Raw genomic sequence first — 17159 nt, 5'->3', positions numbered from 1 at the left:
CCTTTTTGAAAATTATATTTTATCGAAGGGCTTTTTAAAGTATTAAGAAAATTCATCTGAAAAAAGAAAACTTACTGGGAAAATGCTTACCAGTTTTAGGACAATTTTAGCCAAATTTGGGGTTAAAGGAACCGGCTATCCAAATTACTTGTGAATGTGAATAAAGTGATAAAACACATTTTATAAAATCCTTATTCTCTATGTGATATACTATTGAATGTGTTAAGGATTAAAACAAAATTAAGATTCTCATGGATCAGCGAGTTTCTTTTTTGTAGTTCACTGAATCATGCAATGAACCTAGAATATCTGCAATGACAGGCACTGAAAGTGTGTTACGTTATTAAATAATGTTCCTCTAAAGCAATTTACAGCTAACAAAAAACCAGAAGCATTTCAAGCATTAGAATATGTTTGATTTGTGCAAGAGAAAAAAAGAAACACAAAATGTACGCCCACATAAACACAAATACTGTATATAGACACGGGGCTCTGCAAATTGCTGAATGTCCCAAGCAATATACCTTAAATGCATCACATTTGGTTAAGACTTAGAGATAATGAGAATAAGTGATCAGACATCTTTTGCAAGACCCCTACCCTCTCCTCTAAACTACACTGAAATGATACATACAATCTGGACTGGTTTCAAACTCAAACTTGCGGCTGTTCGTCCCATATCCAGCGGCTGTTCGGGCTCGGATTTGGAATACGTATGTTGTGTCAGGCTTGAGGCCACTGATGGTAACATTTGTGGCTCTTGCTCTTAGAATGGTATAACTTGTCTCTTGTTCCTGCTTTGAGGTCAGAAAAAAAAGTCATGTTAAAATCAAATCTTCATAATGCTTTAAAATGGTAAACAGTGAACCACTCAAACCTGATTCTTTTGTATTTTACCACAGGTCTTAAGATGGATTTAAAAAGTCATATCCATTATTTCAATTATTTTATTCTCTGAATGCAACATAGGCTTTTTTTTTTTTCTGATGGAGTCTCACTCTGTTGCCCAAGCTGGAGTACAGTGGTACGAACTCAGCTTACCAAAACCTCTGCCTCCCAGGTTCAAGCGATTCTACTGCCTCAGCCTCCCAAGTAGCTGGGACTACAGGCATGCGCCATCATGCCCAGCTAGTTTTTGTATTTTTAGCAGAGAAAGGGTTTCGCATGTTGGCCAGTCTGGTCTTGAACTCCTGACCTCAGGTGATCCACCTGCCTTAGGCTCCCAAAGTGCTGGGATTGCAGGCGTGAGTCACCGTGCCCGACCCAACAGAGGCATTTCTAAAAGACAAAAACATTTACAGAATTTCCTAATTTCAGTATTATGATATCTGCCCTGCACGTGAAGCAGGAAAAGTTTGGCTTTATTCTAACTAACCAGTAAATATGTGAGAGAAAGTATGTTCTCTTCAAAGACAAGGCTGAGAGAAAGCTTTAATCTAATTCCAATAATAAACTTACAAAGAAGAAAATATCTCTTTGAATTAAACCTAAATAGTGTTTGGGAAAAATGGCACCCACACAGATACAATGGAATTTCTAGAGTACTCCTATTAGGATTGCTATATTGATTCTGAAGTAGAACATTTTTCTATTAACCTTAAAATATTAAACATAAAAAGGTTTTATATGTAGTTCTACATTAACTATTTTTAGCATAACCGTATTTGTACTGTATTTACTTTAAGTCACTGTGGTTTGGTAGAGACAAAAATCTCCAGATCAAAGGCTAGAAATATTTCCCAACAAGGATCTCCTCTAGGAGATTAACATTGTATGTTAGATTCACTGCACATTATAGTGGTCTCTTTGTGTCAATCCTTGTTTACAAAAATTGAATTTATGCAGGATTGTGTTTTTTTCTGACATATATTCTTATACACAGAGCTCCTATGGGGAACCTAATCTCAAGCAATGGTACAATGTGCCTGAACGTACGGCAGGGACTGGAGTGGCTGATATGAAACACTGTAGATCCCCAACCAAAAGTAGATTGACTAGTACAGAAAACATGTCATGCATTACTGACACCAAAGAAAGTTAGGCTTTGTGGGGCTTAAACCCTAGAGAAACTCTCTAAATATTACCAAGCCTACTGTAAACATTTAGAATTATTATTATTATTATTTTTTTTTTTTTGAGATGGAGTTTCGCTCTTGTTACCCAGGCTGGAGTGCAATGGCGCGATCTCGGCTCACCGCAACCTCCGCCTCCCGGGTTCAGGCAATTCTCCTGCCTCAGCCTCCTGAGTAGCTTGGATTACAGGCATGCACCACCATGCCCAGCTAATTTTTTGTATTTTTAGTAGAGACGGGGTTTCACCATGTTGACCAGGATGGTCTCGATCTCTTGACCTTGTGATCCACCAGCCTCGGCCTCCCAAAGTGCTGGGATTACAGGCTTGAGCCACCGCGCCTGGTTAGAATTAATTTTTAAATTTAGGTATATAACATGCAAATAAGTGTTTATATGAATACGTACTTTAAATAATATGACAGAGATGTATGTATCAAAACATATTTAGGAAATAATCAACAGGTTCGGCCATTTTTTCCCTGCATTGGTTAATATTGTTTAAAAGTAATGGCCAGGCATGATGGCTGACACCTGTAATCCCAGTACTTTCAGAAGCCGAGGTGGGTGGATCACCTGAGTTAGGAGTTCATGACCATGGTGAAACGCTGTCTCTACTAAAAATACAAAATTAGCTGGGCCTGATGGCACATGCCTGTATTTGGGAGGCTGAGGCAGGAGAATTGCTTGAACATGGGAGGTGGAGTTTGCAGTAATTCTAGGTGGTGCTATTGCATTCCAGCTTGGGCAACAAAAGCAAAACTCCATCTCAAAAAAAAAAAAAAAAAAAAAAAAAAAAAAAAAAAAAAAAGATGATTGTTGCGTTTGTTGAAGGAGTTTGAAATAAGACACAATTTCAAATTTTAATTGGATACATTCACACCTTTCACAAACATTTATGTTTGTGAAAGGTGTGAATGTATCCAATTAAAATTTGAGATCGGCCTCATAGATCTAAATGTTAGGTGTTCTTCTCCCAGTTCTGAAATCTAGTTTAAACTGAAGCACATCATTGATTTTTTAAAATTTTTGTGGCATCATTTATGAATATGAATTCTTATCTTTGCTCATTCTATCTTGTCACCCTTCTGAAAATAGATCACAATCATGTGAGTATTTGTTTTTACCACGGTAGAGGACTGAAAGCTAATACAAAACTTATTTCTACTATCATTTTGAAACAATGATGTTTATTTGGCAGCAATTTTTTTTTAACAAAAAAGACATACCTATCTCTGTAAGACAGACTGAAAAAAATGACATGATACTTGAGAAATACATTAACTTCAAGCAAGGAAATAGCTACATAACGTAAAACAATGTTTCTACATTATGCATTTTTGCACAGCTATTATGCCAATAATTCTGATAACGATCTATTCTCATGCAGAAAAAAGTACCTGCTATACGGAAAAACATACTAAAGCAGGACTTATGGCTGCCACAATTCAAAACAGAGTCCTAATATTTATTAGCCGTGAGGTTGTGGGAAATTTATATAATGTCAGTTTTAGTTGTCTTATTTGTAAAAGAACTTACTTTCCTACTTTCATAAGGTTATTATACAGCTCAAACTTAAGGAACATCCACAGAAATGTTCTGTAAATAGAAACTGCTATATAAATGTACAATTTGCATTTAATTCATTTTCACACACTTTATAAGCTGAAGCAGATAGACAAATATCTAGTGTTCACTTTAGTGGCTGTGAAACTAGCTGTGATTCTAAGGTTTAAACATATCTTGCCTTTAAACTTTACCATCATTTATAAGCAGAAAAAAAATGAGTTACTTAGAATTATGGAATACTCCCCACTCCATTCAGGGCAAAATAACCACATACCTATTTTTTTTAATAATTTTTAAATTTAGGGTAAAAATAACCATGTTCCTGTTTTCTTAACGATTGCATTACCAAGCCACAACTTTACGTCAGGCAAATTTATCCATCCACCCCGACCCTTTTAAATTTCCTTTTACAGAGTCAAGAAAGCTTTTCATCTTCAGTTAAATAATACAATATTTTTATTACTAGCACAGTGTTTCTATCTGTATTGAATGAAATGCATGTGACTGTGAAGGTCAGGAAATGATGCTTGAGGCAATGAACTAAAAAAATAGCTCACATATAGACTAAGAAATCACAATGAAGTAGTTGGTCTTGCAGGGGTCTTGACGTAAAAGGATATGAATGTCAGGGCTATTGCCCTAACTACCTGGATTAAGTTGGCAATGGAATCTTTGATGTTGCTTATTGCTATAGAATAGGGGGTATCAACAAGATGCTTTTTAAACCTTCCTCTACAAATAATCAAAAGGGTCACATGGCCACGATTCTATACAGTGTTCTACCATTTACCAGCGATGACACTGGTTTCTTTGAGAGAGCGCAGCTCATGAGTGGACAGCCTCTTTCCTACACGGCACAATCCTGCAACGTTGTTTCCCCACCTTTTCATAGTACTTGACCTCGTAGTCCAATATGATCCCATTAGGGTGCTCAGGTTCTTGCCAGGACAAAGAGATGCTATTTCTGGATGTCCGGTCTTTCTTAATCGTCAGGATAGGTGATGGAGCTGTAAAGAGAGGATGGGAGGGAAAGGTGGAAGGAAGCAAGTTAATAGGTAGGAATGGGTGGCGAGTGAAAACAGAGAGAGAAGAGAACATGCAAATGGAGTCTCTCATTGTTCCAATTTTTGGCAGGAAAGCCCTATTTCCACTTCCAAGGCTCTTGAGTATTAATCTGGCCCCATATTCAGGCTCAACAGCTGGATTATAGCCCTGGTACATGCAGGCCTAGGGAAAATGAGCTGGGATTCTCTACTGCTGGTAGACTAGTGGCAAATGAGCAGATGTTTTCAATCTGCTACTATAATGTAAGCAATGAAATATATTTGATATATTGAAAAGAGAACAAAACATCATGACTACCTATTTGTTATAATGTTGCAAAGTTATTAATGCCAGATTCTTCAGCTCATTGATAACATTTTCATATGTAGCTCTGCAAGAGGTGCATATGAAATCCATTATGCACAAGGAGTCCCATGGTATCCATAGGTAATAATAATATTTAGTGTATTGTAAAATAGATATGATTTAGGACATATTACAGTAGGTCTTGACTTCTGACAAAAATCTCTTGAATACAAAAAAAAAAGGAAACAACACTCTTCTTTTCTACATTTTTATTTCTTAAACAAAATGTAAAAAAATTTAATGAAACATATCAAGGAAATGGCTGCTATATGTGTTACAATTACCTAGAGGTGTTTTGAAATGTCTTATTTGATGGTGATTCTACATTTGCTACGTTTTGCTAAGCATTATCGAAAGTATGGAATATGAATAAAAACGCCATCTGTTTGGATCAGATATCATAGGGTCAAATTCATTTCTAACCGAAGATTAAATATATTTTAATTGATTTCCTTCTTCAAATCCTTCCATTAAAAAGAAAAATGCATACTATTATCAAAGTACTTCTGCTTTCAAATCTGAATCTTGGTTCAGTAGCCAATCAAAACGTCTCACTGCAGTTCAGTGGTACCCTGTCTTAATGGAACACAGCAAAATAAACTACAAACATACAACAAAGACTCAGAAATTTTCAGATACATTAACTGTTGAATTGTTTTCATTGTTAGATAACTTATTTTTACATAGATTTTTCTCAAAGCAAGGACTATAAGAACCTCATGGATTTGTACTGCCCACAAGTTAGCGAAAGTTCCACATTTGTTGATGTTTCTATGATTATCACATGATGACATTTGCATCTGACCTCATATTCAAACTGTTCCTGTCTATAAATGCTTTTCCTTTTTATTCTTCACTAATAACAGAAAATTTCATTATGCTTGCCTTGTACCATTTCAGAGAAAACTGTACACCAAAAGGTATAATCTACTCCAAAATTTTCCACCCACTTGTTTTCGTTATTTGTAAAATCTCATAGGAACTCTTTTCTAATTAAAGCATGATTGGCCTGGGAATGATGACTTAATCTTTCATTTTTTTTTCCTTCTTTTGAGTCAGGGTCTTGTCCTTGTTGCCCGGGCTAGAGTGTAGTGATGTGATCTCCGCTCACTGCAGCCTCTACCTCCCAGGCTAAAGCAGTCCTTCTGGCTTAGCCTCCCGAGTAGCTGAGATTACAGGCTTGTGCCACCACCATCAGCATTTTTAAAAATTATTTGTAGAGACAAGGTTTTGTCATGTTGTCCTAGCTGAACTTGAACTCCTGGGCTCAAGTGGTTCTCCCTGCTAGGCTTCTCAAAGTGCTAGGATTACAGGGGTAAACCACCATGCTTGACCTGACTTAATCTTTTGCCAGGGAAAAATGTAGGGGTTACTTTTCTGATGAAAAACTACATTGATTTTCTTATCAACTTTTTGTTTCCATTAGAAATTAACATCTTTTCATATAAATTAACATTCTTTACCTTTCATTGTCAATTCATCATCAGTTCAATAATCCTCTATTTTAGTCTCTAAATAGGTTTCATCCCCACAACCCTACGATTTGCTCTCTAAAGTTGATTTAAAGTAAAAGATAAGTTATTTTTCTTATAATTTAGTTGAAGCTTTATAAACATATTCAATATTTATAAATGTATTGCTGAATTATAAAAAAATGTGGATTTAAAAAAAAATATTTTACTTTTACTTACTTTAATAGTTAGAAAAATCAATTCATTATCCAATCACTAATTAAAAAAAAATGCAGATCCCCATGTCTTTGGACTCAAATTTTGCTTTTTCTGCAATGAGGAAATCCTACTAATTTTTCTGCTGAAGTAAGTCCATGAGTGGAGTCACATTTAATATCTTTTTCAAGAGCATTTCAAGAAGCTTGATGTTGAAACACTTTTCTGTTAAATTCGTGAAGTCCTACATTTAATTTGAATACCACCATGAAACTTTCATTATTTTCCTAGTGGTTGAAATTCATTTCCAAAGAAGTTTTGAAAATAACCAGGTACAGCATCCCTCCTTTAAAAAAAGAAGAGTGAGAAAATAATTCATTTCAAAGAACAATTGCGATGAGGATGGCATTAACTTTTTAATGAAAGCTTTGCAGGCTGTTTTGAGGGTCTGTCCAAATTTTACTGCTTCTGCACTGGGCAGGACTTTATAACTGTTGAATTTCTTCAAAGCTCTTTGAGCAAACTACAGGACCCTGTTGGACTGTAATAAATAGCCTTTTGTAATTCCACACTTACTTAAGTAATGGCAATTGCTTGAAGCTTGTGCCATCTCTATGTTAAATGAACCTTTTCTGATTGCTGCTTTTAGGCCCCTGTTAAGTCATTTGTTCTGCTCTTTTAATACACGCCCCTTGTACTGGCTGCATTTCAGCAAAGTTCAACTCAGTACACCAGCTGGAAGCCCACTACTTTTAGGCAATGCTCATCAATATTTTAATGTTAATAAATAATTGACAGAAATTGTTTTTCTTTCTCCTGAAAAATAATGTGGACATAATTAAACATAATGGAGAAAGAGACAAATTCTAGGCATCCATTGTATCAATGCTTTTAAACAGTTTTTTAGAACGCTTTTTAATTCATGTTTTGAAGTATGATTTATTATTTTATGTGTTGTAGCACAATTTAGAATATTAATGTGAAACAATAATACAAATTATGTTTTTCATTAATTTTCAGATATCAAAGAGTAATTTCTTCAATTTACTAATTTGCAAATTCATAGAAATTCTTTAAATCAGTAGTTTTCTGTATAAAAATCATGATATTGCAATGTACACTGTAAGACAGATTTATTTCATTTTCATTCTTGTGTTTTCTGAATTTGCAATTTGGGAGAATGGAGGGTAAAGGTTATACAAAATAGAAAAAAAAATACCTTTCAACTTCCTTAAGACTGGAGAAATGCTGGAAGCTACAGGAGAAATTAAGAAGGAAGAGAAAGCTCAGAGATTTTTATTTTTTAATTTTTTTTGGCAAAAATTCTGGTATATATGCTAAAATCGCAATTGCCAGTAAATGGCCTCATGGCCTAGGTTTTCTGTGCGTGGTTTTTTTTCTTTGATACAGAGTTTGGCTTTTGTCGCCCAGGCTGGAGTGCAATGGAGCAATCTCTGCTCAGTGCAATCTCTGCCTCCGGATTTCAAGAGATTTTCCTGCCTGAGCTTCCCAAGTAACTGAGATTACAGAAGTGTGTCCAGTTAATTTTTGTATTTTTAGTAAAGACAGGGTTTCACCATGTTGGCCAGGCTGGTCTCGATCTCCCGACCTCAGGTGATCCAACCACCTCAGTCTCTCAAAGTGCTGGGGTTACATGAGTGAGCCAAGATGCCTGGCCGGATTTTTAATTTTTTGACTTTTATAAACCCTAAATGACAGAGTAGTAAAATGCTTCTCTTATTAAGGAAAGAAGTTGACAGAATAGGATGCAGACAAATTGGTGCAGGCATTGATGCAGGTTAGTAAATAGTTTTGCAGAAAAACAAATGTAGAAACTGGTAAAAAGAAAATTTAAACAGTATAAAGGCAATAATTTTTAGAAAATTTAAAATAATATCTGGAATGTAAAATACATTTTTTTGATGTATTGGTGTTTAAGAGAGGTAGATCATATTGATATTGGATCTTTAGCTTTTGCTATTCTGGGTACAGCTGATACATGTGTCCTTTGTAAAACCATGAAAGAGATGTAATATACTTTGTAAAGTGATATTGATCATATTTTAACTGAAATATTTCTAAAAAGATTACAAACACAGGAGAAAAATAGTTAAGACTAAGAAGAAGATGGTTCACGTATTACACAGCTGACCATCCTCCGTGAAGCTTCTCTGGACTTACACAGTACTACTGAAAACTTCCAAGCACAGCCAGTACTAAGGAAATTCTTAATTGTGACAGTGGAATTGCATGATGCTTTCAATCCATTCTTCTTTCAAGTTTTTCTTTGGTCATGACATAGAAGTACACAGATACTTTAACCCTGTGTAATCTAGTAATATATGTTTTATAAAAGCTGATATAAAAGTGCTTTTCAGGTTGGCTCAATTCTTAACTGTAAGAGTGGTACTTCGGGCGAGAAGCAGAGAAGAACATCTAAAAGATCGTTTCTTCATCTATTTGAAGTACAGAAGCAAGATTTTTGCACATTGTAACCTGAGTCATTGACTACATTCATGAAATAATAGAAAAACAAATTACAAAGGAGAAGCAAAAATCTTAGCTAGAAAACGTCTCCTTGTGAAGGGATCAGGTTAGGGATTGGAATAGCATTATTCACAATTCATGTTAGAATTGCACTTCACACATGTGTGTGCCAGATCTAGTGACAGACATGGAAGGGGTTCTTTATTTTAACTATGGTGTTTTAAAATCTACATTTGCCATTGTTCTGCAGCTAAATTATGATCCTTCCTTAGAATCAGGAAGTGAAAGCTTCAAAATTCAACTCCTAAAGGATCTGGTTTGGTTCGTTTGTTTTTATTGGGACCTTCCTCTTTCTAGATTTGGGAATTTCTAATGAACCTCTGAGGTATCTCTGTGGTTTAGAGATAGGACAAGTTAGAGTAAAAATAAAAAGGGCTCAGCATTTCTTCTCTAAGTGAGCCAAAGCTTTTAAAAATTATCTCCGTGGGAAAATACATGCAGTAAATGGTTGAAAGATTTTTCCTTTGAATCAGGCATGACTTTAAAAGCATTAGTCCCTTATTTTTCTTTACCATTCATTACAGTGCCTACTGAGGAACATTTCCTTCTCAGTTTTTTCAGAAGTGAATACTTCTATTAAATCCAGAAACACTCTTGGGTTTGATTTAGCGTAATTATTCATAGCGTAATGTTCTCCGCCTCACCATTCCTGTTTTCCCCAAACCTGGTGTTCAGATTTTCTATTTCAGCTACAAAGTCTCATCAATTTGCAGTGTATCCAGTTCAAAATCTCAGAGTTATACTTTATACTTTCTTCCTAACTCATAATTCAGCTTGCCAATCAACTCCACCTTCTGAAAGCTGATCAATTTTCTACTTTTCCACTCCTGGCTTAGTTCAAACCCTTGCCATTTACCACCTGCATTGGATTCTATGCCTCCAGCTGAATATTTTCAGAACTTCAACTTTCTATACATTTTGATGATTTAGTAATTTATAAAGTAAATGAAACATAGACTCCCCTCTCTTTCAAAATTGCATATTTTCTAATCTAGATTTTCTAAAATGTTAAGCAAATAATGATCTCCAACGGAAAGGTCTGGAGATCTGTATTTTTAAGAAGATGATAGCAGTAAACTCTTAGGATGAAAAAGAATTGGGAAACTTTGGACTACAGTAGGATACAAGGTTTGAAATTCATTTCATTGTTATTTAATGTTCCTTGCAAGACTGCAACATACATACCAGCTTTGTCATTTATTGCCCTCCATTCAAAGCTATAATTCTAAAGACAATTCTTTTTTTCGATTATTTGTGTGTGTTGTATTCTGTGACTGCGACACTAGATCCCTTTCATTTCCACCTGGAAAACTGCTTCTACCGTTCATTATTCTTCAAAATCCTTTGCTAATATAGTTCCCTCATAAAGTTTCTCCTGAGTCCCTTACACAATAATCAGTTCCTCCCTCTGGCCTCTTATAGCGTAGTTACTCATTCTCCCATTATTTAGCCCACAGCATTGTGTTGTAATTACATCATTTGCTTACAGTATGTCTTCCCACTAGACTGTATGCCCCTCAGAGTCTTAGGTGCCTAGCATAGGGCCTGGCTTGCATAACCTAGCCATGGAATTTGGTTAGCCTTGCAATAAAGTATACAGCATATTTGTGGCTGATTCCTCTAAAAAATACATCTTATTTAACTCCTGATTTAAAATAATAGAATCAAAACAAAAATGGCAATTAAAATGTGCTTAGAAGAGAGACTACTCTCTACAAATTTATGCTCTTCAAATTTTACAGTAAAGAGAAAAGTAATTTTCTCAACAGAATTAATGGTGCTGGGAGAAAAATTTTCTAAGACATAATACACTAAAAATAAATTTTGGCCAGAATTTCCTCCCCCGATTTTTGGATTACAGTATACACAAGACTTAGTCTTTCTTGAAGACTAAAAATCCAAAATTTTAATCATTGAAATTTAACTATCTAAAATAGCTTTAAAGCCTGGATAATTTTGTCACAATTTATTATCTTATCCTTTTCTCAGCATGGAGAAATAAAAAATGTAATGATGAAAGAAGCATTCATTTCATAGTCATTTATTGCATAAATTCACCAAAATAAAATCTTACTTTCCACTTTAGCAATTAATCCACACATTTCTTTTTATAAAAATATAAAGTCTTCTTTTAATAACCTCCAGTATCCTCACAGAGTTAGGGCAATCTTCATATATGTGATGTGTGTGATACGGTTCTGAAAATCTAGGGGATAATCATAGATTTCCAAATATAATGCTTCAATGTGAAAGAGGTTATATTAGTTCATTCTCATGCTGCTATACAGAACTGCTTGAGACTGGGTAATTTATAAATGAAAGGGGTTTAATTGACATGGTTCCTCAGAACTGAGGAGCCCTCGAGAAACTTACAATCATGATGGAAGGAGAAGCAAACACTTCCTTCTTCACATGGCAGCAGCAAGGAGAGTGCAGAGTGAAGTGATGGGGAAACCCTTATAAAATGATCAGATCTCATGAGAACTTACTCACTATCATGAAAATGGCATGAGGGTATCTGCCCTCATGACTCAATTACCTCCCACAGTGGGTCCCTCCCAGGACATATGGGCATTATAGAAATTATAATTCAAGATGAGATTTGGGTGGGGACACAGAGCTCAACCATATCATTCTACCCTGACCCCTCCCAAACTCATGTCTTCACATTTCAAAAAACAATCATGCCCTTCCAATGGTCCCCAAAGTCTTAACTCATTCCAGCATTACCCCAAAAGCTCAAATTCAAAGTCTCATGTGAAACAAGGGTCTCCTTATGAGCCTGTAAAATCAAAAGCAAGTCACTTACTTCCCAGATACAATGAAGGTACAGCCATTGGGTAAATACACCTATTCCAAATGGGAGAAAATGGCTAAAACAAAGGGGTTACAGGTTCATGCAAGTCCAAAATCTAAAGAGGGAATAATTAAATCTTAAAGCTCTGAAATAATCGCCTTTGACTCCATGTCTCACTTCCAATTCATGCTGATGCAAGAGGAAGGCTCCCAGAGCCTTGGGTTTGGCAGGGTACAGTCCCCTCCCCAGTTGCTTTCATGGGCTGATGTTGAATGTCTGTGGCTTTTCCAGGTGCACGGTGCAAGCTGTCCATGACCCACTATTCTGGGGTCTGGAGGATAGTAGCCTTCTTCTCACAGCCTCACTAGGGACCCCACATTTCTCTACTGCACTGCCCTAGCAGAGGTCTTCATGAGGGACACCAAACTTCTTCCTGGACATCCAGGCATTTCCAGATACCCTCTGAAATGTCGGTGGAGGTTCCCAAACCTTAGTTCATGACTTCTGTTCACCTGCAGACTCAACACTGCCAAGAGGAAGAGAAAGCTGCCAAGACCTGGGACTTGCACCACCTGAAGCCATCACCCAAGCTGTACCTTGGCCCCTTTTAGCCACAGCTGAAGCAGATGGGACACAAGGCAACAAGTCCCAATGCTGTACACAGCAGGAGGGCCCTTGGCCTGGCCCACAAAGCCGTTTATCCCTCTTAGGCCTCCTGGCCTGTCAAGAACATTTTGGACATGCCCTGGAGATATTTTCCCCATTTTCTTGGCAATTAATGTTTGACTCCTCATTACTTATGCAAATGTATGCAGCCAGCTTGAATTTCTCCCCCCAAAATGAGTGTTTATTTTCTACTCCATCAGGCTGCAAATTTTCCTAACTTTAAATCTCTGCTTCCTCTTGAATGCTTTGGTACTAGGAAATTTATTCCACAAGATACCCTAAATTATCTCTCTCAAATTTAAAGTTCTGCAGATCTCTAGGGCAGGGGCAAAATGCCACCAGACTCTTTGCTAAATTATAAAAATTGTCACCTTTATTCCAGTTGCCAAAAAGGTCCTCATCTCCATCTGAGACCACCTCAGCCTGGTCATCATTGTTCATATCACTAACAATATTTGGCTGAATCCATTTAACAAGTTTCTAGGAAATTCCAAACTTTCTCACATTGCTCTGCCTTCCAAGCCCTGAAAGTCTCTTGGATTGGAAATTCTAAACTATCCCATATTTTCCTGTTTTCTTCTGAGCCTTCCAATCTGTTCTTACCTCAGCCTGTTTGCCAGTTCCAAAGTCGCTTCCACATTTTCAGGCATCCTGATAGCAATACCCCACTCGCTGTGATACCAATTTACTGTATTAGTCCACTCTCACACTGCTACAAAGAACTACCCAAGTAGGTAATTTATGTTTTAAAAAAGAGGGTTTATTGACTCAGTTGCTCTGGGTTAGGGAGGCCTCAGGAAACTTACAATCCGGGCAGAAGGAGAAGCAAATATGTCCTTCTTCACATGGCAGCAAGAAGTAGAAGTGCCAAGCAAAAGGGGAAATAGCTCCTTATAAAGCCATCAGATTTTGTGAGAACTCACTATCACAAGAACAGCATGAGGGTAACTGGCCCCATGATTCAATATCTGCCACCGAGTCTCTCCCATGACATGTGGGAGACTACAATTCCAGGTGAAATTTGAGTGGGGACACAGAGCCAAACCATAACAGAGGTTAATATTGATAAACAGCTATATTTAAAACTCTTATTGTCCACTTGAAGTTGATTAATCTCTAAAATAAGAAATTATATGGTAGGAAATAATACATATAGAGCAAATAGTATTTTTTTCATAATGAAATCCTTTTAGAAAATGCAGTATAAAAGCAAACCTATCATAAAATACTGTGATTCTTAGAGGAGGTTTATAGGTATAATATTTATATTTTTACATATGTATGTGTGTGTGTGTGTGTGTGTGTATAATCAGTATGTTTTAGAAAAAATAATCCTTGGATTTGCTGGAATGTTCTACAATATCTTATCTCTTCGCTGGAATGTTCTGCAATATTCTTATCTCTTTAGGTCTTTTAGAGGGCTGTGAGTACATGCAACAGATTTGCAGTTTGTGCATCTAGTGTTCCCTATCCTAGAACATCCATACATTGTTACATAAGGTGATGAGAATGATGGTTATTTATCTAAATATTTGTGTCTGTGTGTATGTATGTGCGTCTTTCAGCCTAGTGCTTATTCTTCACACATATCATATGATGCTGCTAAAGGATCTGTGGTCTTTTACTCTTAACATGAGACAACCAAAATTCAACCACATATATGGAATTCTTTCTTTTTTCATCAATTGTACCTGAAACATAAAATATCCTCAAAATGGCTAGACATATATGCATTTAGCTTTGTGAATTTTTTAAAGGCAATATTCTTACTTTTATGTCTGAAAAATATATGCTTCACACTTCTGTTTGTCTGAGCCTAAATGTTTAAAAAAATAAATTTCGGGGACTGTATGAACAATCCATAGGGAGAAGATCAAATCTTTCTTCCTAGAGAGCCAAAATTTTGCAAAATTCCTAAATTCGGTAAGTTTCTGTCTTTAACTTTCCAGAAAATATAGCTTAGCTTTGAGAGTGAAAAATATGTTGAACTGGCTTTGTCAATCTTGGGTAAGAAAATTATTTTGATGGAATTTTAAAAGCCCATGTCCCCATCCAATGCAGGATTGCTTAAGACAACATCTTGTTTGTTGTCTTAATTCATTTCCCCAAAATTAAGATGACAAAGTAGAAACTTTACAACTAAAGTTGATAATCAAAATTGAAATGACTAAAGAAGAAATCTTAGACAAAATTAGATAGCATCTTATACAACTTTTTAGTACGTACAATAAACCACATTTGTCTCAGCATAGATGGTTCCAAAGTTTGAGGAGGGACAGCTATTGAACGTTATGTGGTTTATAAAATTGTGGTATTAAAAATATTGATTCTATAAAATCAAGCTAAAATAAATGCAGAACGAATTTGAGATTAGAAGTAGGCTGACTCACTGTGAGGTTTTGTTTGTTTTTGTTTGTTTTAAAGTGCTGCTGACATCATATGTCTGTTCTGACTGAGGGTCATTCAGGGCTAGAACTACCATGTCCCAGCACAGGGCAGGTGGATGCTGCCAGAATTCTCTGTGGAGCTTCTGAGAAAGGGTTTGCTCCCTTTCAATTAGCTGCAAAAGTTGAGAGATATAACTTAAATGTATCTTCAGTTCAAGAAAGTACTGACATTTGCCCATCCTCCATTCTAGCAGATAATAGTAAGAAAACTATTCTGAAAGGCTATTCTTGGGTTGTCTGGCTTATGTGCCCAAGCAGTAGAATAGAAGTAGTAAAACAAAATTTATTATCTTATGTTATATTCAGACACTAAACAAAATATGTACTGGTCTTAATTGTTTGTTGGCAAACCACAACTATAGACTGGAAGTGAACAGCAGAGAATACTCTACAGCAATAGCAATAATCTGTCTCACGATTGGGGGTATACGTTTGTCAAAGGCCACTGACTTTCGCACTTATGAACAGAATAATTTGCTGTATGTTTTACTCAATTTTAAAAGAAATAAAACATATAGTTTATATTATTAGATATCAGTATATCAATATGTTAACTTAAGCTGAATATTTTCTTATTTTCTGTATTCCTGATGCTCTGGCATCTGAGGCCTCACTGACTGGGGAGAAACTGCCTCTTCTAGGGATAGTCAGTTCTTACAGATAGTAAATGTTAGCCCAGGAACATACCTTTCATATACAAACTAACGAATCCAGAGTCTTCTCTCTGAAACACCTTCTCCTTCTGGCTCTTACTCTCCAGCAAGCAATATTCCTCTCCTAATCACGTCAGGGTCAGGTACCAGATTATTAGAGACAATCCCTATACCTCAGGGCCAACTGAAAGTATTCAAGCAAGCAAACCCTCAGCCTGTTTACCCTGACTTGCCTTTCTAATAAAACCACAATAAAGGCTTCCATCCGTGCTTTTCCCTTGCTCCCTCTGCCTCCTGAGTGACCCTGGTGCTTCTTTTTGTGGCACTATGTGACATGGAACATTTTTTTGTTTAGATGGAGTTTTCGCCCTGTTGCTGAGGCTGGAGTGCAATGGCACAATGTCGGCTCACAGCAGCCTCCACTTCCTTGGTTCAAGCGATTCTCCTGCCTCAGCCTACCAAGTAGCTGGGATTACAGGCACCTGCCACCATGCCTGGATAATCTTTGTATTTCTAGTAGAGACGAGGCTTCATCATGTTGGCCAGGCTGGTCTTGAACTCCTTATGATCCTCCTGCCTCGGCCTCTCAAAATGTAAGGATTACAGCTGTGAGCCAGCATGCCTGGCCACATTCTCTATTTTTTAGTGACAAACTTCTGATCTGTTGACCTCATCATACCTGAATTATAATAAAACATATATTTTAAAGCAATTCCAGTAGAGAAATATCATCTAGAAGATTTTTCAAGCAAGAAAAAGATCTCCGCTTGACAGAGAGGTAATAAGCTATTAGAATAAATATCTGGCTATTTGGCATATATATAATCTGGCTGTAATTTTATTTTCTCACTCTTTAAACCCAGAGACTTTGTCTTAATCTGTTTGGACTACTATAAAAATACTACAAACTGAACAGCTTATAAACAATGGATATTTCTTACAATTGTGGAGAGTTCAAGTTCAAGATGAAGGTGCCAGCACATTTGGTGTCTGATGAGGGTCTATTTCCTGATTCATAGATAGAGCATTCTGTGTCTTCACATGAGGGAAGGTTAAGGCCATTCATTATAATGGAAGGAGCCTTCATTATAAGAGCACTAATCCCATAATGGCTCTAATCTCGTAACCTAATTGTCTTCTTTCCAAGGGCCCACCTCTTTTATTTCATTTTTATTTTTTTGAGACAAAGTCTTACTCTGTCACTCAGGCTGTCATACAATCTTGGCTCATTGCAACCTCAGTCTCCTGGGTTCAAGTGATTTTCAGGCTTCAGCCTCTCAAGTAGATGGAACTACAGGCATGTGTCACCATGCCAGGCTAATTTTTGTATTTT

At 36.5% G+C, this 17159-nt stretch overlaps 1 protein-coding gene across 3 annotated transcripts in view; it reads right to left on the bottom strand.

Moving 5' to 3' along the window:
* Positions 1–17159, bottom strand: part of EPHA3 (EPH receptor A3) — a 367515-nt gene that overhangs the window by 74687 nt on the left and 275669 nt on the right. For 2 of the 3 annotated variants that reach the window (XM_039480619.2, XM_074389164.1), the window contains exons 6-7: positions 4522–4646; positions 635–797 (exon numbers count right to left, since the gene is read on the bottom strand). In XM_039480619.2, the coding sequence (XP_039336553.2) occupies positions 635–797; positions 4522–4646 (288 nt within the window). The remainder of the gene's footprint in view (positions 1–634; positions 798–4521; positions 4647–17159) is intronic. The other variant, XM_074389163.1, reaches the window with a different exon arrangement.

Source organism: Saimiri boliviensis, chromosome 18, assembly GCF_048565385.1.
Source record: "Saimiri boliviensis isolate mSaiBol1 chromosome 18, mSaiBol1.pri, whole genome shotgun sequence".
NCBI lineage: Eukaryota > Metazoa > Chordata > Mammalia > Primates > Cebidae > Saimiri > Saimiri boliviensis.
This window is presented reverse-complemented; position numbering and strand designations above follow the sequence as displayed.